The 23742-nt window shown below is 46.0% G+C and overlaps 1 protein-coding gene and 3 non-coding genes across 4 annotated transcripts in view; 2 read left to right on the top strand and 2 right to left on the bottom strand.

The window, feature by feature from the left end:
• Positions 1 to 1766: 1766 nt before the first annotated feature.
• TRNAL-UAG lies at positions 1767 to 1848 on the bottom strand. Its single transcript has one exon. It is a non-coding gene; the product is annotated as a tRNA-Leu (tRNA).
• A 1575-nt stretch (positions 1849 to 3423) lies between these two features.
• TRNAF-GAA lies at positions 3424 to 3496 on the bottom strand. Its single transcript has one exon. It is a non-coding gene; the product is annotated as a tRNA-Phe (tRNA).
• A 749-nt stretch (positions 3497 to 4245) lies between these two features.
• Positions 4246 to 4318, top strand: TRNAF-GAA. Its single transcript has one exon. It is a non-coding gene; the product is annotated as a tRNA-Phe (tRNA).
• A 4484-nt stretch (positions 4319 to 8802) lies between these two features.
• The window catches only part of PPIH (peptidylprolyl isomerase H), a 29649-nt gene continuing 14709 nt past the window's right edge, over positions 8803 to 23742 (top strand). The window contains exons 1-6 of the mRNA XM_040428689.1: positions 8803 to 8909; positions 10439 to 10503; positions 10844 to 10867; positions 12678 to 12722; positions 14933 to 14975; positions 20015 to 20107. Of these exons, the coding sequence (XP_040284623.1) occupies positions 8811 to 8909; positions 10439 to 10503; positions 10844 to 10867; positions 12678 to 12722; positions 14933 to 14975; positions 20015 to 20107 (369 nt within the window). The 5' untranslated portion in view covers positions 8803 to 8810. The remainder of the gene's footprint in view (positions 8910 to 10438; positions 10504 to 10843; positions 10868 to 12677; positions 12723 to 14932; positions 14976 to 20014; positions 20108 to 23742) is intronic.

Below are 23742 nucleotides of genomic sequence, written 5' to 3'. Positions count from 1 at the left end.
TGATTTTCTTATGTTGAAAAATCAATAAAAATTGAAAGTTTTAAAAAAAATAAAATAAATAAAAACAGTGCCAAAAAAGCCATTTTTTGTCACCTTACATCGCAAAAATTGCAACACCAAGTGATCAAAAAGGCGTATGTCCTCCAAAATAGAAACAATCAAACCGTCACCTCATCCTGCAAAAAATGAGACCCTACCCAAGACAATCGGTCAAAAAATAACAGCTATGGCTCTCAGACTATGGAGACACTAAAACATTATTTTCTTTGTTTCAAAAATGCTATTATTGTCTAAAACCTAAATAAATAAGAAAAAGTATATATATTAGGTATCGCCACGTCCATAACAATCTGCTCTATAAAAAAGTCACATGACCTAACCCCTAGGTGAACGCTGTAAAAATAAATAAAAACTGTGCCAAAACAACAATTTTTTTTGTTGTTTTGGTCACCATACCCCATAAAGTCATACAGGTATGTACCCAAAAATGGTACCAATAAAAACGTCAACTCTTTCTGAAAAAAAACTAGCCCCTGCACAAGATGATTGGCAGAAAAATAAAAAAAATATGGCGTTCAGAAAATGGAGACACAAAAACATATGGTAATTATTTTTTCAAAAATGCTTTATTATGTAAAACCACTGGCACAATTATAGGGGTCGCAGCGGTGCAGTGCATCTTATAAAGGGAATACTAGTGAGCACCTCCATAATGAAAGCGCTCACTAGTCTGCAGGAGGAGGGGGAGAGAAGCGCTGTGAGCGCTGTCCATTACTTAGCCCTCCTCCTGCTCGCTCTTCTCAGGGCCCGCGCTGCTGTGTCCTGGCTGCCTGCAGCGTCAGGACGTACAGAGCGCACTGTGACCTAGCGCTACAAGAGGTCAGGTGACCGCAGCGAGAAGACAGCCAGGACAGGGAGAGTGGCGACAGGAGAGCTAAGGCTACTTTCACACTTGCGTTGTTCTTTTCCGGCATAGAGTTCCGTCACAGGGGCTCTATACCGGAAAAGAACTGATCAGGTATGTCCCCATGCATTCTGAATGGAGAGTAATCCGTTCAGGATGCATCAGGATGTCTTCAGTTCAGTCGTTTTGACTGATCAGGCAAAAGAGAAAACCGTAGCATGCTACGGTTTTATCTCCGGCTAAAAAAACTGAAGACTTGCCTGAATGCCGGATCAGGCATTTTTTCCCATAGGAATGTATTAGTGCCGGATCCGGCATTCAGAATACCGGAATGCCGGATCCGTCCTTCCGGTATGCGCATGCGCAGACTGAAAAAAAGGTGAAAAAATAAATGCCGGATCCGTTTTTGCCGGATGACACCGGAAAGACGGATCCGGCATTTCAATGCATTTTTTCGACTGATCAGGCATTTTTAAGACTGATCAGGATCCTGATCAGTCTTACTAATGCCATCAGTTAGCATACATTTTGCCTGATCCGGCAGGCAGTTCCGGCGACGGAACTGCTTGCCGGATCTCTCTGCCGCAAGTGTGAAAGTAGCCTAAGTTACTTTATTATTTTACAGTCTGATCTGAGGTCTGATATGGAGATCTAAAGGGGGGTCTGGAGAGGTCTAATGGGGGTCTGGAGAGGTCTATAGGGGATCTGGAGGTCTGACTGGGGGGGTCTGGAGTGTATGCTTATTTTTTCATATTTTAATTTACCAGATTTTTCTAAAATTCTGTAAACCAGTAACAACAATATTACACTTCCAGTGTATTTTAACGCCAAGGCACAAGGTAAAGATATGCTTAAAAAGAGTTGGCAGCGGTGGGATTCGAACCCACGCCTCCAGAGAGACTGGAGCCTAAATCCAGCGCCTTAGACCGCTCGGCCACGCTACCTTATAAGTATGCTGTGTGATGATGGCCATAGATTCTGTTACCATATTTAATCTTGCACTGTTCTTGTATTTCAATCCACGAATCCCACATGTCCGTGTCTCGGCATAACATTACATGCTACCTGGGCTGCTTTCTGGCCCGATATAATCCTGTTAACGGACCGGGCTTATATCTAATGAGGAATTGGTGGCAGTCTATGGTGGTGGAGGGGCTGTGTTTCACTTGGGGGGGTGAAAGGTTGTGAACGAGTGTTGTGTCACGCTGAAGGTTGAACGGGCCACGCACTCTCACTCCCCGTGTCTCCGTGTGCGAGCCTGGACAGCAGGTGTAGGTGTAAAACTGTGCCAGGCTGACCTTATGCACTCCCAGGCAGTGCTAAACGTCACATCTTGGTAAAAGTGACGAGACCGTATCGCGTGATCCTGGCATCATGCAGGGCTGCAAGGTGCGGTTCGTCACAGCATATGCTAGCTATATCACATCTATGTCCCAGGTGGGAATACCCATTTAAAGGGGTTGTCTGGGCTTTTAATATTGATGACCTATCCTCAGGATAGGTCATCAATATCAGATCAGCAGGGGTCTGACACCTAGGACCCCCGCCGATCAGCTGTCGGGCACTCTATGAGCTCTGTGGCCTATTCCTAGGCCATGTAACGTCACCGTACATCTGTCACATCTGAGCTATGTGCTTGGGAGAGATGCTTAGAGCTCCCCGTAATAGCTGATCAGCAGGAGTGCAAGGTGTCGGACCCCCACTGATCGGATAATGATGACCTATCCTATCAATAGCTGGATAACCCCTTTAAGAGTATACCTACATGCATTTACATGGTGGTCACTCAGCTGGGAAGGCAAATGGTTGCCAAGCCTCCTGGGCATTCACTCCCTACAGAGGGCACTTACAAGAGTATGAGATATATAATGCCACTTACTCAAAGTCCATCATTTAGGGCTCATGCACACATACGTATTTTTTTTTCCGTGTCCGTTCCGTTTTTTTGTGGCCCGTACGTGGAACCAATCATTTTAATGAGGCCTTAAAAAAACAACACATTTTGTATCCGTATGTCCGCAAGTCCATTCCGCAAAAAAATAGAACATGTCTTATTTTTGTCCGTTTTGCGGACAAGGACAGGCATTGTTACAATGGATCCACACCAAAAAAACGGATGTAAAACGGACGTAATCCGTTTTTTTGCGGATCCATGTTTTGCAGACCGCAAAGTACATACGTTCGTGTGCATGAGCCCTTATATTGGGACTTTTACTGTATTATATATGATATTTCATTACTTTTTAGGCTGGGGTCACAACAGCTTTTCATAGTCCATAGTTCTGCTCCATTATAAGAGCAGAGGAATTAAAATAACGGAAGCGCTAGAGCATCAAGTGACGGAACTAAACGGTGCCCAGTTGACTGTAATGGGATCCCTCAAGTTTCCATTAGAAAACCTAGTATTTTACCGGGCAAAATAGAGCACCATGCTACGCTATTTTGTCCAACATTTTTGCAGGTATGGGCACAGCCTTCTCTGATTTACCCTTAAAAAAAACATGTTGTCCCCTCCAACTTGCCGAAACCCGGGATCGAACCAGGGACCTTTAGATCTTCAGTCTAACGCTCTCCCAACTGAGCTATTTCGGCTGGGTAGACATAGCATGCACAGTGTCCATGTGCCATCTCACTCCCTGTTCACCATTGCTGTGCCATAGACAGCAGCAGTGAACAGGAAGAGAGACGGGAGACGGCACGTGGGTGCTGCGCATGCCATCTCGTCATACAGCTGATCGGCGGATCCCAGCCAATCTGATATTGATGACCTATCCTGAGAATAGGTCATCAATATTAAAAGCCAGGACTTTAATCACTTCAATAATATATTGCAATGCTTCTATATTGAATAGTATTATGCCTGTCAGTGTAAAACTGCCAGGCAGCCAATTAGACTCTATGTTGCTATGGAAACCCAATAAAACCCCATGACCATGTCACGAGGACACTACTGGGGTGGCAGAGGGAGCCATTTCCCTCAGTCTAACTACTTAGATGCCACAGTGGCTACTGACGGCAGCACCTGAGAGATTAAAGAGCAGAGTGTCAGCTGTAAAATATAACAGTGCTTCCAGGAATATCCATGAATGGCTTCCGCTTACAATAGGCCATCAAAACCCCCTGGACCCACACTGTGAATGGGTATCACTGCTACGTCTGGAAGAACAGTGAAGGGGCTGCAGCGATTTGGCAAGAAATGTGACCCCTGCCCCTGCTTATCAGTTGGAGTCCCAGAGGTCGGACTCCCCCACTGCTCACATAGTGATTGTGGAGATAATCTTTACAGTCAGTGCTTAGTAGCACACCACTGAAAATTAACCTTTCACAACCCTGCTCACCCAGCCGAAATAGCTCAGTTGGGAGAGCGTTAGACTGAAGATCTAAAGGTCCCTGGTTCGATCCCGGGTTTCGGCAAAACATTTTTAAAATTCCAAAGTGGAGCTGCTAAATGTATCCAGTTTCACATAAACCTTAATAAAGGGGTTGTCGGCGAGGGTCCAACTCACAGCATCCCCAAAGATCAGCCGTCCGAAGAGACCGCAACGCTTTTATGAGCGCTGCGTTCTCTTCACTGTTTACCTGCTCGCCATCTACATTGCAGCGTCAGCAGGTGGAATTACAGCTCCTCCGCCCCATTCACTTGCATGGGACGGAGTGTAACTACAACTGTTCCTTCCCATTCAAGTGAACAGGACGGAGGCGCTGTAATTCCACCTGGTGGCCGCTGTGCTGCCGACGGTGAGCAGGTAAACAGTGAAGAGAACACAGCGCTCCTACCAGCGTTGCAGTCTCTTTAGACAGCTGATCAGCGGGAGCGCTGGGAGTTAGACCCCTGCCGATCTGATATTGATGACCTATCCTGAGGATAGGCCATTAATATCGGACTCTGGACAATCCCTTTAATCACAGTATAGTGAAAAGTTCTGTAACTAATATACTAAGAAGCAGAAAGTCACCATGGCGGTCTGGTCTGACAGGAGAAGAAGAGGAAAGAGAATATCTACATCAGAGAAGAGAAGTCACTGGATGTAAGAGGTATGTGGTGCTGTATTACCCTGTATGTTCTGTAGCGCTGTATGTAATGTTATCCAAGTATGTCTTTAAAGGGGTTGTCCGCTTTTTTTTTTTTTATAAGCGCTGCCTTCTCTGCTCTGTTTACCTGCTCATCACTGCAAATGCTACGGCGAGCAGGTGAACAGAACAGAGAAAGCAGCTCTTATATGAGCGCTGCCCTCTCTTCAAACAGCTGATCGTTGGGGGGTGCTGGAGGACCCCGGCCGATCTGATATTGATGACCTATCCTGAGGATAGGTCATCAGTAGTAAAAAGAGGACAACCCCTTTAACAGTAAGACTGGAGGGAAGGGGTTAGGTTGAGAATTTGGTATGGGGGGGTGGGGGGGGGCGTTTTAATATTTGCCCCGGGCAGCAGAAAAGCTAGGTGCACCAGCGCTGAACTCTTACACTGGGGCTCATGAGCCTTTAGCTACGCCCCTGTGTAAAACTGAAACAAAAAAAGTAGACATATTTGATATCATTGCGTCCGTAACAACCTGTTCTATAAAAATAGCACATGATCTACCCTGTCAGATGAATGTTTAAAAAAATAAAAACGGTGCCAAAACATCCAGTTTTTGGTTACCTTGCCTCACAAAAAACGTAATATAGAGCAATTAAAAATCATATGTACCCCAAAATAGTACCAATAAAACTGGCACCTTATCCCCTAGTTTCCAAAATGTGGTCACTTTTTGGGAGTTTCTACTGTAAAGGTGCATCAGGGGGGTTTTCAAATGGGACATAGCATCTAAAAACCAGTCTAGCAAAATCTGCCTTCCAAAAACCAAATGGCGCTCCTTTTCTTCTGCGCCCTGCCGTGTGCCCTTACATCAGTTTACGACTACATGTGGGGTGTTTCTGTAAACCGCAGAATCAGGGTAATAAATATTGAGTTTTGTTTGGCTGTTATCCATTGATGTGTTAAAGAAAAAATAGATCAAAAGGGAAAATCTGCCCAAAAAAGTGAAATTTAGAAATTTCAACTCCATTTTCCTTTAATTCTTGTGGAACACCTAAAGGGTTAATAAAGTTTTAAAAATCAGTTTTGGGTGTAGTTTCTACAATGGGGTCATTTATGGGGGGAGGTTCACCATGTAAGCCCCCAAAGTGACTTCAGACTTGAACTGGTCCTTAAAAAGTGGGTTTTGGAAATTTTCTTAAACATTTTAAGAATTGCTTCTAAAATTCTAACCCTTCTAATGTCCTAAAAAAATGAAATGACATTTACAAAATGATGCCAACATAAAGTAGACATATGGGGAATGTTAAGTAATACATATTTTATGAGGTATCACGTTCTGTTTTGAAAGCAGAGAAACTGAAATTTTGAAAATTTCCTAAATTTTTGTTAAATTTGGTATTTTTTTTTATAAATAAAGGTGCAACGTGTCACGAGAAAACAATCTCAGAATGGCTTGGATAAGTAAAAGTGTAACAAAGTTATTACCACATAGAGTAACACATGTCAGATTTGCAAAAAAATGTCCTGGGCAGGAGGGTGAAAACTGACCCGGGGTAGAAAGGGTTAATATTTTGGTGGTTGTGGGTTTTTTTGTTTACTTTTTATTTACTAACTTTTAGCCCACTTAGGGGATCTTTTAATCCTTTGTCCTAATTACCCTAATAGAGCTCTATTAGGCCTCTTGCACACGACCTTATGCCGTTCGAGATATACGGTCCGTGAGCAGGGCATATGTCCCGGAGCGGCATTGATCATGCGCACGGGAGCGCACAGCATCATAGATTACAATAATGCTGTGCACGTCAGGCAGCCCGCGGGACTATTGTCCTGCACTCATAAGATGATGCGTTGGACAATAGACCCGCGGGCGGCCCGACATGCAGAGCATCACTGTAATCTGTGATGCTGTGTGCTCCCGTGCGCACGATCAATGCCGCTCCGGGACATATGGCCTGCTCACGGACCATATATCTCGGAGGACATACAGTCGTGTGCAAGAGGCCTTAGGGTGAATAGGACTTCATACTCTCCCTGCTGCCCTGTGCGCACAGCAGCAGGGAGCTTACCATGGCAGCCAGGTCTTCAGTAGCGTCCTGGCTGCCATGGTAACCGATCAGAGCCCCAGGATTACACAGCTGGGGCTCTGATCACAACTTCCACGGCCACCAATGAGGAGGAGGGGAGGGGACCCTGTGGCCACTGCCACCAATGACTTTAAAACTGCGGGGGGTTGGGTGGGGCGCACTGTGCCACCAATGAGGATAACTCACCCATTAATTAAAATACAGGAGGCGGGTGCCGGCTCCAGAATCATATAGGCACCCGAGGGGTTAACTGCCGCAGTTATATGATTTTGCAGCCGGCACCCGCCTTCTGTATTTGAATTAATGGGTGAGTTATCTTCATTGGTGGCGCAGTGGCCACAGCCCATCCCCTCGTCTTCCCCTCTGTCTTCTCATTGGTGACAGCGGCACAGGGGGGAGGGAGAGACTGCTTCCTTCTCCCCTGTGCTGCTGAGTGAACATGCTCTCAGCGCACGCCATGTTCTCTGATACTAGGCTGTGCTCGAGTTCGGGGAATGGTTTTTACAGTACAATTTAAAGAGGACCTTTCACCTTGAAAAACATTGTGAACTAAGTATGCTGCCATGGAGAGCAGCGCCCAGGGATCTCACTGCACTTACTATTACCCCTGGGCGCCGCTCCGTTCTCCCGTTATGCCCTCCGGTATCTTTACTCACTAAGTTATAGTAGGCGGGTCTTCCCTTGTCCTGTGGGAGGTTTTTTTCTCCCAGGCTGTGAGCTCTGCGCTGTGATTGGCCAGCACTCCAGCCTAGGAGAATGAGACGCCCACAGGACAAGGGCAGACACCGCCTACTATAACTTAGTGAGTAAAGATACCGGAGGGCATAACGGGAGAACGGAGCGGCGCCCAGGGGTAATAGTAAGTGCAGTGAGATCCCCGGGCGCCGCTCTATATGGCAGCATACTTAGTTCACAATGTTTTTCAAGGTGAAAGGTCCTCTTTAATTTAGGAAGTTGTTACCTGAAGTCTCCCGAGACTTCGCAAAGCAATAACTTCAGCTCATCGGAGTCAATACATTTGTATTGGAACAAAGTTTTATGCGAATCGTCTTCGGATGTTTCATCCGAAGTTGAATCGCTCATCCCTAGTATCGAGTATGCAATACTTTTTTTATGGTATCATGACAACCCTACTTCAAAGTGGTGTAAAAAATTAGCAAAACTTTGTACAAATAAGCCCCAAAAGTCACCAAGCCCTATTCTGCACCTTTCTGAAGCCAGAATTGCACAGGAGTAGTGTTCACTCTGCCTTTAGAGCTGTGATGTAAATGTATAGGCCCAGCCTCCATCACCCCCCCCCACCTCTGCCAAGTGGCCAGTACAGCGCAAAAAACTCACTAAACCGGGTCATACACCTATTTAAATGCCAAAAACTGGAGTAGTGACTGTTGTGAATGACCCCCAATGTGTCTTACTCCTGAGAGTCTGCAAGCATGACACAAATTATTTTGCTCTACAGCAGGGATGCTCAACCTGCGGCCCTACAGCTGTTGTAAAACTACAACTCCCACAATGCCCTGCTGTAGGCTGATAGCTGTAGGCTGCTGGGGCATGCTAGGAGTTGTAGTTTTGCAAAAGCTGGAGGGCCGCAGGTTGAGCATGCCTGCTCTAGAGTAAAGCTTTGTGTACAAGCGAAAAACAACAGACTAGTCCTAAAAGGGGTCACAAAGAAGCCAAGGCCATAACTGTAGAACCTGCTCTAGCCCTGTACCCGTCCTCGACCACCGACAAACCACGTGTCAACCGCCGCAGAAAGCCGCGCATGCGCAGAACTTGAGCGCTATTCTGCCGGAAGTGGCGTCATGCTTAGACTTCCTCCTGTGCCCAAGTCAGAGATGGCGGTCCCGGCTTCCAACGCCAACAATCCAATCGTGTTCTTCGATATCAGTATCGGAGGACAGGTAACATGCAGCAATAGACCCAGATGTGTTCGGGCAGAGAAAGGCCTGCTCTGTGCAGAGGGAGTAGGGGCGATGCTGTGGTGCAGGCGTCCACGTGCCTCCATAGTGACAGAGATGCTGCAGTGCTGGGCTCTGCTGTCTCTATATATAGGAGTCAGCACTGCAGTGATAGAAGACAGGGACTTTTCATTCATTTCATAAGGATTAGTGTATTGTGCAGGAGGGGGACTACAAGTACCAGCATGAACGTAACTGGATTGTAGTGACATGAGAACTGAGGATGCTGAGTGACTGGTGGTAGCCATTGTATGATGTGTCAATGTGTGTGACCACATAAAGTCTGGTGTAATGACACTTTAGATAAAATGGCGGTGGTCACGAATGCGGTTACGGAGTCCCACCCGCTGTGCCGCTCAGCTGTTTCCAGTGAGATGGGACAAGTCATACATAGCATGTGGGACCCACAGCAGCCAATCGGGTGACAACTCTAACTGTTCAGAGGTCATCTTTGTACTGAATGCTGACCCCTGATTGGTTACTAAGAGTCTTACATACAAGGGTAAATGCACATGTTCAGGATTTATGTGCGGACAATCTGCAGGTGTTCGCAGGGAAATCCGTGCGGTCAATCTGCATCAATTGGTGCAGATTTTTACTCGACATGAATGTAGAAAATCCGGTCAGGAAAATCCTGATCGTGTGCATTTACCCTAATAGACATCTGTCAGCAGGTTTGTACCTATGACACTGGCTGACCTGTTCCATGTGCGCTTCGCAGCTGAAGACATCTGTGTTGGTCCCATGTTCATATGTGTCCCCTCATTGCTGAGATTTTTTTTTTTAGATATGCAAATGAGCCTCTAGGAGCAACGGGGGCGTTACCATTACACCTAGAGGCTCTGCTCTTTCTACAACTGCCGAGCCCTCTCCACTTTGACAGGGCCAGGTAGCCCTATTTATACAGAATCATAGTGACAGCTTTATGTCACTATGATTCTGTATCTGTAAGGTAAAGCAGAGACACACAGCATTATAAATCATGATAATGCCTCGCCTGCGAGTCCAGAACGGAGGATCTCACTCACACACAATGAACGTGATTCCCGCAATGGACTCACTGGTGTGAAACAGCCCTTACACTGCCTGGCCCTGTCAATAAAATTATTTTGCTGCATCCGCAGCATGTCAATTTATTTTATTTTTCCTGACCGGATTTTCTTTATTCACTTAGTAAAATCTGCACGCAAATCCGCACCAATTGATGCGGATTGACGGCACAGATTTGCCTGCGAACACCTGCGGATTTCAGCGCGGATTCTCCGCACATGAATCCCGAACGTGTGCATGTACCCTTAAGCTGCATAGATACCCTACAGGGGTTTCCACTATTTCTTGGGACTAACGTGATCTCTGTTGTATCTTAGGACCTGATTTTGAAGACTCCCCTGACACAGAACAGATTTACAGATAGGCTTGGTGTTTTTTTTTTTCAGTAGATTGAACAAAACGCCATATTTTTTTAATTCCAGGAGGTCGGACGAATGAAGGTGGAACTTTTTGCAGATGTTGTACCGAAATCCGCAGAAAATTTCAGGTAATGCTTCCTACATTGCTGGGTTTTGTGGGAAGGAGTGATTGCCTTCTTTTGGATCATAGGTTCACCCTAAGGTTAACCCCTTAAATCTCCATGACACACATGTACATCATGCGAAGGCTTGTGTTAAGGCTGCCCGCGTACGTGTGCATCATGGTGATCACAGGGGCACAGAAGCTGGAGCCCGGAAGGGATGGACAACCACGCTGCCTGTGTAGTGGCCATTTACCCCACTATTGTGGACCATATCCTAAATCCTCATCTTCACACCACATGAAATATGATGACTTTTTTTTAATGATCCTTTAACAGAAATGATTTCTTCCATTTTCTATTTCAGGCAGTTCTGCACCGGAGAGTTCAGGTTGGTATTCTCTATGTGTCAGGATTATCATGTACCAGTAGAAGTGTATAGGACAAGCACAGGAGTGCGGGTGAACGCACATAAGATCCGCATAAATATACGTGCAGAATTATGTGCGTTTCTGCAGCATATCCAAACCTTCATCGGAAAAGGGTGAAACCTGCAGCTAAGACCGCAAACCTAATTGACATGTTGTGGATTTGGACATCCGCACGGCAGGTCAATTTCAGCACAGAAAAAAATCTGCAAAGTGTACATGATATTTGTGTGATCTCTTGGACTTTGCTGGCGCTGTACAATGCAGCGTTTTTTCCAAAATATCCCAATGTGTGTAGGTGGCCTAAAGCTGGCCATATACTGAGATCGCTGTGGCATCAATTCCTTCCTCCCCCCACAGATGCAGGATAGGCAGGGGCAGCCATGCAGGTGTTCTCAGGGGACAGAGGGAGCTGCTGCTCTATCTCCTCTGAGAACAAAAGGATCAGGCATGTTGCAATCCAACATGCCTGAGCTTTCTTTCCACTGCCTTCTGTCATTGGACGAGAGTCGGAATGACCCATATATATTATGTGGTTGGCTGGTCGCGCTGAAACTGCCTCTAATGTGAATGGCCAGCTTAAGGCCCCCATATACAAAAGACAAAATACCCATTCATTAGCTGACATTTATCTCGCTCCCCATCCCCCCCCCCCCCCCCATGCAGCTTACCCCAACATGCATGTCTGTGGAGAGGGAACAAAGTGGGAGAGATTTATCCAACTGGTGTAAAGTAGAACTGGCTTAGTTGCCCCTAGCAACCAATCAGATTCCACCTTTCATTTTTCTTAGCTCCTTTAGAAAATGAAAGGTGGAATCTGATTGGTTGCTATGGCCAACTAAGCCAGTTCTACTTCACACCAGTTTTATAAATCTCCCCCAAAGCGTCTATTTTGGGGGAATCGGACAGAAGCTAGTCCAAACCCCTACCCTGTCCTACGGCATGTCCGGGGTAATGTTGGAGAGGAAGCAGTGCTTGTATGAATGCCGCCTCCTCCTCAAACCGCTGATCGGCAGGAATGCTGGCAGTCGGACTTCCACCGATCAGATATTGAGGGTCTATCCTGAGGATAGGTCATCAATATGTACTGGCTGCACAACCCCTTTAATCTAACATCACGGTACATATGCTTGGTTAGGTTAGGAGTAGAGGCCAGGTTTGCCGGATATGATTTGGCAACATTACTGGTTTGCAATACACTGGTCTTTATAATAGACTCTAACACAATAGAAAATAATATTCCAAGTTATAGTTATTGATCGTCAATTCAGAAATTGGTTCAGGAAGAATTTCTTTTCCCTAAGGCCTCATGCACACGACAGTTGTTTTTCTCGTCCTCCATTCCGTTTTTTTTTTTTGCGGATAGGATGGGGACCCATTCATTTCAATGGGTCAGCAAAAAAATGCTGATAGTTCATCCGTTTGTGTTCCGCGTCCATTGTCCGTGTTTCGATTCAGCAAAAAAAAATATTGCATGTCCTACTTTTTTTCACATTTGCGGACAAGGACAGGCATTTATTACAAGGGATCTGTGAAAAAAAACGGATCCTCAACAAAAAACGGATGCCGCATCCGTTTGTTTTTTTGCGGACGCAAAAAACAACTGTCGTGTGCATGAGGCCTAAAGATGAGGAAACTTGGCTTCTACCTCAAGGGGGTTTTTGCCGTCTCCTGGAGCCACTTTGCAGGATGTTACTGTGAATTGGATGGGTGTATGTCTTCTATCAGCCTTACATACTGTATTTCTGTATAACATCACTGCTTGTCTTGCAGAAAAGATGGTGTTCCCATAGGGTATAAAGGAAGCACTTTTCACAGGTACGTGGCTGTCGGTATTTCTTCTGCACCTAATGGCTGTTAGGTTTGTACTCCTCACAGAAGGCCACCTCTGCGAAAATTGTGAATTTGTCTCCTTGCTATACTGGTGATCTGGAATGAGAAGTGCTGCCTCTGACTTTGCTATAGTTTAGTCTTATGGGGGCATTGATTGGTGGGTTTTTGACTCCAGGACCCTACTGATCATCACCATGAAGGGGAATGAGACAGAGGCCTCATGCACACGACCGTTGTGTGTTTTGCGGTCCTCAAAACACGGATGGCGTACGTGTGCATTCCGCAATTTGCGGAACGAACAGCCATTGATATAACTGCCTATTCTTGTCCGCAAAACGGACAACAATAGGACAGGTTATATTTTTTTTGCGGACCACGGAACGGAGCAACAGATGCGGACAGCACACGGAGTGCTGTCCGCATCTTTTGCGGCCCCATTGAAGTGAATGGGTCTGGCGGGAGGCCTAAAAGTGTTAGAAAGCTGGAGAACTTAAGTCTCAGAGAACGTAAGCCAGCTGCTATATGCATTCAGTCATTTTCCTTCCCTAAATTCTTCCGAAAATATGGGTGACGGCCACCATAACCTCTCACTGGCAGTTGACAAATGTTTTTTTTATTTTTATATATATATACATTTTATTACATAAATACTTGTAGTACAAAAAAAAACACATAATACTTAAATATACAGTATATTCTGACCGCAAATGGTTAATGTACCTCATTCACCGCACACAAAAAACACATAGGATTGATTGTATTTCATCCTGTCTGTGACAAAATATGTTGCAGAGTTACTTAAATGGGAGTCTGTCAGTAGTTTTGATCTCTTCAAAACTGCTGACAGCACCATATAGATGATGGGGAGAGCAGTGTAAACTTTCTTCTATTAATGACAATGCAAGTTGCATGACCAAGAAATCCAAGTTTCGATCCTACCAGCGCCGCCATCACTAGGCCTAGGAGGCTCTCTTCACTGAAGGCATCCAGCTCGTCCCTCTGCTTTCAGTAATGGCTGCGGTATCCAATCAGGAGAGTGCCAGAGTTCTCACTCAGAACAGAGGAGAGGGGCTGGGTAGGGGTTAAAGGGGTTGTGCAGGCAGTCTATTTTGATGGCCTATCCTCAGGCTAGGTCATCAATATCTGATCTGCGCCTCCCGTCACCCCCTATGATCCGCTGTTTGAAGAGGAGGCGGCGCTCTTTGCGAGCACTACTCTCTCTTCATTACACTGCCCGTCATTTCAGAAGTGGAGTGTAATTACAAGTACTCGTCCTTGCACCCGAATGGAGCAAGTACTTGTATTTACATTACGCCGCCGCTGCAGTGTAATGAAGAGGAAGCAGCACTCTCTAAAAGCGCCACCTCCTCTTCAAACAGCCAATCAGCGGGGTGGGGCGGCTGTCAGACCCCTGGTGATCAGATATTGATGACTCATCCTGAGCATAGGTCATCTATATAGATTGCCTGCACAACCCCTTTAAGTGCAATGAGCCCAGAGCAATGAACATGAAAGGGGTGTCTCCAGGGCGATCATGGCATCGGGTGGACTTCAGTCATTCAACCTACATGACCATCATTTGAAGTATGTTTACAGTGCTTTCCCTGTTACCTGTATACTGCTGTCAGCAGTTTAGAGGGGGGGGGGGTCTAAACTGCTGACAGACCCCTTAAAAAAAAACACTAACGGCTATGGTGGGTTTACAGATATGGACAAATGGCAGTCTGCAACAACGCAGATTTTTCTTTGTTTCTAGCAAAATCTGAACTAGAATATTTAACGGCTTCATATGTCATCAGACCTGTTACCTGACCCTTCAAACGGGATATTCAGGTTCTGCCTTCTTCAGACCTCATTCCTTTATCTGAGCGCTTTCTCAGGGTGCGGAGGTTGGGTTGCATCTATTTGCAGGGTGGTTGCCTCATGCTTTCTTGACGGTATTCGCTTTACCGCTATGAACAGTATACGTCTGTTACCCAGAGTGTCCATTAATGGGGGTAGGGGTTTCCCACTTTGAATAATAAATTACATTTCTATGCCGTGAGATCCTAGGAGTCTAAAATATAGTGACAAGGCTTTTTGACAGAGTAAGAAATCGACCCGGTTATTGCTCCTATCACTTTGTGTTTCATTGTTGTGATGCTGTTGATTTGGTGAATTCTTTCACTGATTGCAGTCTCATTTCATCCCTGCAGGGTAATAAAAGACTTCATGATCCAAGGTGGAGACTTTGTTAATGTAAGTGCACGTGGCAACTGTGGCTCCCTCTTAGCATTGGGGTATATTGTGTAACGGAGAGGAGGAACCATTTATAACTGGAGCATTCTGATGATTTATGTTAAAGGGAATCTATCAGCAGCTTTGACCATGCTAAACTGCTGTCAGTGCTGGGTAAGATCCACGGTGTGGAGTACAGACATACCTTTCATGGAGCTTTGGAGTACTGTGAATATGAACTGTTATTTGGCCGGGAGCAGCTCCTGCAAGTGCACTGGAGACTGGAGTGCTGGCTGCATTGATCTGCTTCACAACCCCTTCCATCTACTCTGAGAGCTGTAGTTGGATGCTATTGCTGTTCCTTGGAGTAAAGAGAAGGGGTTGGGAAGATGGGACTCTTCTCTGTTGGCTAACATTAGTAACATTATTTGTAGGGCTGAAAACAGACATATGTCCATCCAGTTCGGCCTGTTATTCTGCAAAGTTGATCCAGAGAAAGGCAAAAAAAAAAAAAAAACATGAGGTAGAAGCAATTTTCCTAATTTTAGGTGGAAAAAATTCCTTCCCGACTCCAATCAGGCAATCAGAATATCTCCCTGGATAAACGACCCCTCTCTAGTATCTATAGCCTGTAATATTATTACACTCCAGAAATACATCCAGGCCCCTCTTGAATTCCTTTATTGTACTCACCATCACCACCTCCTCAGGCAGAGAGTTCCATAGTCTCACTGCTCTTACCGTAAAGAATCCGCTTCTATGTTTGTGTACAAACCTTCTTTCCTCCAGACGCAGAGGATGTCCCCTCGTCACAGTCACCGTCCTGGGGATAAATAGATGATGGGAGAGAAATCTGTACTGACCCCTGATATATTTATATATAGTTATTAGATCTCCCCTCAGTCGTCTTTTTTTCTAAAGTGAATAGCCCTAATTTTGATCATCTTTCAGGGTACTGTAGTTGCCCCCTTCCAGTTATTACTTTAGTTGCCCTCCTCTGAACCCTCTCCAGCTCTGCTATGTCTGCCTTGTTCACTGGAGCCCAGAACTGTACACAGTACTCCATGTGTGGTCTGAGTAGTGATTTGTGAAGTAATGATTTGATGCAACCCATTATCTTATTGGCCTTGGCAGCAGCTGCCTGACACTGGTTTCCTTCCCATGTGCATAACTTTACATTTGTCAGTGTTAAACCTCATCTGCCACTTATCTGCCCAAGCCTCCAATCTATCCAGATCCCTCTGTAGTAGTATACTGTCCTCTTCAGTGTTCATTACTTTACACTGCTTAGTGTCGTCTGCAAAAATTTATATTTTACTGTGCAAGCCTTCTACAAGATCATTAATACATATATTGAAGAGAATAGGGCCCAATACTAGGGTTGTTGCGGGTATCGAAATTTCGATACCCAATCGATACTTTTGTCCCGGTATCGATACGATACCGGGATTTCCGTTTTTTCGATACTGGGCTGCGCTTCTGCGCAGTCTAGTATCTCTGAACATGAGCGCGCTGCTATCGGCGCGCTCATGTTCTCTCTCAGCAGCACGGGGAGAAGGAAGCTGTCCTCCCTCCCCCTGTGCTGCTGCCGCTGCCACCAATGAGAAGAGAGGGGCGGAGGAGGGGCGGCAATGAGAAGAGAGGGGCTGGAGGAGGGGCGGCAATGAGAAGAGAGGGGCTGGAGGAGGGGCGGCAATGAGAAGAGAGGGGCGGAGGAGGGGCGGGCGCACTGCGCCACCAATGATAGGATTACTATCGGAGCGATGGGAGGAGACATCAGCTTCACTAGTGGGCGTTCCTTTTCCCTGCGCTGCGATTGGACAGCGCTACAGCCAGGGAGAAGGAACGCCCACTAGTGAAGCTGATGTCTCCTCCCATCGCTCCGATAGTAATCAGCAGCATGTGGAGCAGGAGAGGAGACAGTAATGGGGCACTGCAGGCGAACGGAGCGGCGCCCAGGACTAATGGTGAGTGCTGAGACATCGCTGGGCGCCGCTCTGTGTGGCCTAATAGTGAAAGTCTGGACTCATATACAGTAGTCAGTCTTTAACACATACAGGAGGCGGGTGCCGGCAGCAGAATCGCATTGCCGGCACCCTGCCCCTGACAGGGAGCTGCGATCAGCGGCAGTTAACTGCCGCTGATCTGCTAGTACCCGCCTCCTGTATAAAGGGGTAAAATCATTGGTGGTGCAGTGCACCCCCTCCCCTCAATCCCCCCATCCCATTAAAATCATTGGTGGCACAGTGCGCCGGCCCCTCTCAACCCTCCAGTATTAAAATCATTGGTGGCAGTGGCCACAGGGACCTCTCCACTCCCCCTCATTGGTGGTGCAGTGGCAGCTTCTGATCGGAGCCCCAGCTGTGTAAGCCTGGGGCTCCGATCCGTTACCATGGCAGCCAGGACGCCACAGAAGCCCTGGTTGCCATGGTAACATCCCTGATGCTGTGTGCACAAAGCACAGAGCAGCAGGGACAGTGTGGAGTCCTATTCACCCTGATAGAGATCTATCAGGGTGAATAGGAAAAGGGATGAAAGATCCCAGGTTCTAGCCCCTAAGGGGGGAAATAGTTATTAAATAAAAGTGAAAAAAAAAAAAAACACTAAAATATGAAGTATAAATCACCCCCCTTTTCCCAATTTCACATATAAAATATATAAATAAACATATTACATCGCCACGTCAGAAAAGTCCAAACTATTAAAATATAAAAAAAAAATCTAGGTGGTGAATGCCGGAACAGAAAAAATAAAATAAAAACTGCGCGATTCGCCATTTTTAAAAATGAGGAATGCACGTGGCTTTTTTTGTTTATTTTTTTCGCGTGGTATCGAATGGTATCGAGTATCGCAATACTTTTTCATGGTATCGAAACCGAATCAAAAATTTGGTATCGCAACAACTCTACCCAATACTGACCCCTGAGGTACCCCACTAGTGACAGTGACCCAATCTGAGTGTGTACCGTTAATAACCACCCTCTGTTTTCTATCACTGAGCCAGTTACTTACCCACATACACACATTTTCCCACGGTTTAGGCATTCTCATTTTATATTAGGGATCGACCAATATTGATTTTTTAGGGCCGATACCGATAATTTGTGAACTTTCAGGCCGATAGCCGATAATTTATACCGATATTCTGGGAATTTTCATTTTCGAAAAAAAATAATTCCCTACACAAATCTGCTGAAAATTTTATATGTTTATTGTTAACGTGTATTTTTTTTTTTTTTTTGTAAATCTTTCTTCTTCATTTATACTTAATATTTTTTATTTTTTTTTTACTAACTTTTAGCCCCCTTAGGGACTAGCACCCTTGTCCTATTCACCCTGATAGATCTCTATCAGGGTGAATAGGACCTCATACTGTCCCTGCTGCTCTGTGCTTTGTGCACACAGCAACATGGAGCTTATCATGGCAGCCAGGGCTTCAATAGCGTCCTGGCTGCCATGGTAACCGATTGGAGCCCCAGGCTTACACTGCTGGGGCTCCAATCAGAGGAGGAGGGGAGAGGGGATCCTGTGGCCACTGCCATCAATGATTAATACTGGGGGGGCGCACTGCGCCACCAACGTTTTTAATACTGGGATGGGGGTGGGGGGCGCACTGCGCCACCAATGATTAATACTGGGGGGCTTGGGGGGGGCTCGCTGTGCCACCAATGAAGAGAAATCTCTCATTAATTCATATACAGGAGGCGGGAGCTGGCTGCAGAATCACAAAGCCGTCTCCCGACCTCTATGAGCGGTAGCTGCGATCCGCGGCACCTAAGGGGTTAACTACCGCGGATCGCAGCTACCGCTCAGAGGTCGGGAGCCGGCTTTGTGATTCTGCAGCCAGCTCCCGCCTCCTGTATATGAATTAATGAAAGACTTATCTTCATTGGTGGAGCGGTGGCCACAGCCCCTCCCCTCCTCTTGTCTTCTCTCCTCTCATTGGCGGCAGCAGCACAGGGGGAGGAGACACTGCTTCCTTCTCCCCTGTGCTGCTGAGGGAACACTGAGAGCAGCGCGTTCTGTGTTCCCAATACGTTATCGGTATATCGGCAAAATAGATGCCGATACCGATAACTGTCAAAATCCTCAATATCGGCCGATAATATCGGTAAAACCGATAATCGGTCGATCCCTATTTTATATACTAACCTTTTATGCGGTACAGTGTCAAATGCTTTGGAGAAGGCAAGATGTACATCTTTTACATTCTGCATTTCATCTGACATTTAATTTTCCTCAGTGAATACAGTGGACAAAAAAGTATTTAATAGATTTGCTTTCTCCTCATCGCTCTCTACAACTCCTCCCTCTTCATTCCTTAAAGGTCCAAAACTTTCAGGTTTAAACTTTTTACCATTTATATAATTGAAGAACATTTTAGGGTTAGTTTTACTCTCTTCAACAAAGAGCCTCCATGTCCCTAGTTTGGTTGCTTTTATCTGTCTTTTACATATTCTATCTTTTCCTTTATAGTTTTTAGCACTTCTTCTCTACCTTCCCGTTTTAGTAATTTAAATGTTTTCTTTTTGTTGTTTGTTGACTCCTTCACTTTTCTATTTGTCCACATTGTTTTATTCTTGTTTCTGGCCCTTTTATTCCATTTATGGCTGCATTTTTTTATTTTTGAAGACGTTGTCCCAGTTAGTGAGGCTAATAGCCTCTCTTAGCTGGTCAAATTTAGCTTTTTGGAAGTTCAAGTTTTTTGTACCTCCCTGAAGAAACCCTCTTTTGAATGACAAATGGAAATTTATTATTTTATGGTCACTATTTCTCAGGTGTCCCCCGACCTGCACATCTGTTGTTCTGTCAGGTCTATTGGTTAATACTAAGTCCAGTATGGCCGTCCCTCTAGTCAGATTCTGAACCAGTTGGGAAAAGTAATGAATTCATTACATGAATGAGGATAAGCTGCAATACCGTACACAACCTATAGACAAGAGCGGCACTATTTCTGAGGAAAAAGACTAACTTTTTATCTGATTCCAAACAATTTAAGGATTTTACCAGCATTCCCGTGCCTTTCCTGCACTTATAGTCTTATGATGATTTCACTGCAGGGTGACGGCACAGGAGTGGCAAGTATCTACAGAGGACCCTTTGCAGATGAGAACTTCAAGCTCAAGCACTCCGCACCTGGTCTACTTTCCATGGTAGGAACTTCACTTGTATGAACAGGGAGAGTTGTGATATTCTACAGAATGTAGCTGCTGATTATATTAATATGCTTCTGTTATTGCTTCCATCGGTCCACATGTGGAATTGAATTAAAGGCTATGGAAACCTTTGACATTTAAAATAATTTGTACATGTGTTAGGCTACTTTCACACGAGCGCTTTTGCTGGATCCGGCAGGGTTCAGCAAAAACGCTTCCGTTACTGATAATACAACCATCTTCATCCGTTATGAACGGATCCGGTTGTATTATCTCTAACATAGCCAAGACGGATCTGGCATTACCCCCATTGAAAGTCAATGGGGGACGGATCTGTTTTCTATTGTGTCAGAGAAATCGGATCCGTCCCCATTAACTTGCATGGTGGGTCATGACGGATCCGTCATGCTCCGCATCCCATGATGCTGGTCCTTGATGTATCCCATGCTGTGTTTTTTGTCATGTGAATACCAAGGCTGATAATGACTGCAAGCCACCCTCGTGGTTTTGTCACGTGGCTATATTGTCCCTGGTACGTGATCCCATGAAAATGTGATGTTAACAATGGCATGATACCAGTGGCTATGCTGGATATGGAATTTGGACACTGGAAAGCCCGGGTGCAGGTGTCATTGTGGTTTCTATAATAAATGGCTATAGATGACGCAATCCATAATTCATGATTTTATTAATTTGCTGGGGGTTGTAGTTTTATAACAGCTGGAGGTCGCTGTTGCTTAGGGAGAATCTTCAGTAATTGTCTTAAAGGGAATCTGTCATCAGATCTGTACCCATGACACTGGCTGACCTGTTCCATGTGCACTTGGCAGCTGAAGACATCTGTGTTGGTCCCATGTTCTCATGTGCCCACAGTGGTGAGAAAAGTTATGTTTTAATATATGCACATGAGCCTCTAGGAGCAACGGGGGTGTTACCATTACACCTAGAGGCTCTTCACTTTAATTGATAGGACCAGGCAGTGAAAACATCATAACGCCTGGTCCTGTCAATCAAAGTGGATGGGGTGCGGCAGTGAGAGAGAGAGCAGAGCCTCTAGGTGTAACGGTAACGCCCTCATTGCTCCTAGAGGCTCATTTGCATATAATGAGTAGGCACATATGAACATGGGACCAGCACAGATGCCTTCAGCTGCCAAGCGCACATGCAACAGGTCAGCCGGTTTCATAGGTACAAAGCTGCTGACAGATGCCCTTTGATAATCTGCCTGTGCAGTTGGGTCCTTACAGCTTTGATGATGCTTCGTCTTCACGCAGCTCTTCCCTTTGTAGTGCGGGATTTCTAATCATGCTGTTGTGATTACACATTGCATTTCCTCGGTGCCCTTGATATTAAATAGGCAGACTAGCTGAAGACAAAGAGTGTGATTTTTGGCATGCAGCAGGGGGGCTTTCTTTTGTTCCTAGCCCACATGCTGGGTACAAGGAAAGCAATCAGACCCTGTTGTCAGGTAGCCATACACACTGTGTGCTAATGCTGCCTTCTCGCATACAGCTGCCCGAATGCCATTACACGGCAGGAACTCATCTGGCCTTCAGGGGGATCAGGAGAGATTTTATGTTTGCCCTGCTTCCTCCCGGATGATCTAAAATGGAGTTCAGAAGCTAAACGCTGGCCATACACATGAAAGAGCTTCTGTCAGCAGGATCAACCTTATTAAGGGCTCTTTCACACTTGCGTTCTTTTCTTCCGGCATAGAGTTCCGTCGTCGGGGCTCTATGCCGGAAGAATCCTGATCAGGATTATCCCCATGCATTCTGAATGGAGAGAAATCCGTTCAGGATGCATCAGGATGTCTTCAGTTCCGGTACGGAACGTTTTTTTGGCCGGAGAAAATACTGCAGCATGCTGCGCTTTTTGCTCCGGCCAAAAATCCGAAACACTTGCCGCAAGGCCGGATCCGGAATTAATGCCCATTGAAAGGCATTAATCCGGATCCGGCCTTAAGCTAAACGTCGTTTCGGCGCATTGCCGGATCCGACGTTTAGCTTTTTCTGAATGGTTACCATGGCTGCCAGGACACTAAAGTCCTGGCAGCCATGGTAAAGTGTAGTGGGGAGCAGTATACTTACCGTCCGTGCGGCTCCCCGGGCGCTCCAGAGTGACGTCAGGGCGCCCCACGTGCATGGATGACGTGTCGCGTGGATCACGTCATCCATGCGCATGGGGCGCTCTGACGTCATTCTGGAGCGCCCTGGGAGCCGCACGGACTGTAAGTATACTGCTCCCCCGCTCCCCACTACTACTATGGCAACCAGGACTTTAATAACGTCCTGGGTGCCATAGTAACACTGAACGCATTTTGAAGACGGATCCGTCTTCAAATGCTTTCAGTTCACTTGCGTTTTTCCGGATCCGGCGTGTAATTCCGGCAAATGGAGTGCACGACGGATCCGGACAACGCAAGTTTGAAAGGGCCCTAAACCAGGCATAATGCATGATAGGGTAGATCCTGCTGAGTGAAACAAGATCTCATTTTTGTTCCTCTGTTGCACAGTTCCTGAGAGAGAACTTTTTATTAATATGTAAATTAGGTCTTTGTTGCACCAAGGGGTGGGCCTGAACCCCCCTTGGGGCACTAGAGCTCCTCCTCTCTGCAGTTGGAGACACTCCCCCTGTCCCCTTGACTGGCAGGGCCGGGCACTGTCCTTGCCCATTAATAGTCCGCCTGCACCATAGTCCACACTACCGGGGTATTCACCTTGGTGCACCAAAGACCTAATGTACACATTAATAAAAAGTTATCTTTCTCAGGGACTGTGCAACAGAGCAAAATACATGAGGTATCGTTTTACTTATCAGGATCAACCCTACCAGGTATTATGTCTGGTTTAATAGAGTTGATCCTGCTAACCGATGCTCTTTAAATAGCTGTTGACCTCTCCGAAATACACATGGCCATTCAGCTTGGCCGAGCGTGTGTGTGTTCTCAGTGGGGACGGGAATAAGCTGCCACCAGACACCTCAAGTACAAGAAGAGGGAATGTTGAAATCTAATTTACCTGACCCTTCCTTCCCCCGACTTCTGGCTCAATACACATTAAATGGTTGGCATCTTCTACTGAAATCTGCAGGTCCACCCGATATACTGTATATCTAATGTGTATGGCCAGTTAAACTGATCACCTATCCTCAGGATTAGGGATGAGTGAACTTCTGTTTTCAAGTTCGACGTACATGGTTCAGGTTATCTAACAATTCTGTTATGGATTCCACTACCATGGACCATAAGTTATGGTCCTTGGTAGCGGAATCCATAAAGGAATTCTTAGAAAACCTGAACCTTGAATTTGGAAACAGAAGTTCGCTCAACAATACTCTGGATAAGTCATCAGTATCTAATTATCGGGGGTCTGACTTCCGGGACCTCTGCTGAGCAGCTGTTTGAGGAGACCATGGCGCTCCAGTGAGCGCCACGGCCTTCTCACAGCTTACCAAGCACAGCGCTGTACATTGTATAGCGGATGTGCTTGGTATGGCGCTCATCCCCATTTATTTGATTGAGGCTGAGCTGCGCCTAGGCCACATGACCGATGAACGTGACGTCACTGGCCTAGGATAAGCTGGGAGAAGGCTGTGGTGCTCACAGGAGAGCTGTGACCTTCTCAAACAGC

Source organism: Bufo bufo, chromosome 1, assembly GCF_905171765.1.
Source record: "Bufo bufo chromosome 1, aBufBuf1.1, whole genome shotgun sequence".
Lineage (NCBI taxonomy): Eukaryota > Metazoa > Chordata > Amphibia > Anura > Bufonidae > Bufo > Bufo bufo.
The sequence above is the reverse complement of the archived record's forward strand: the minus strand, read 5'-3'. Positions and strand labels throughout refer to the sequence as shown.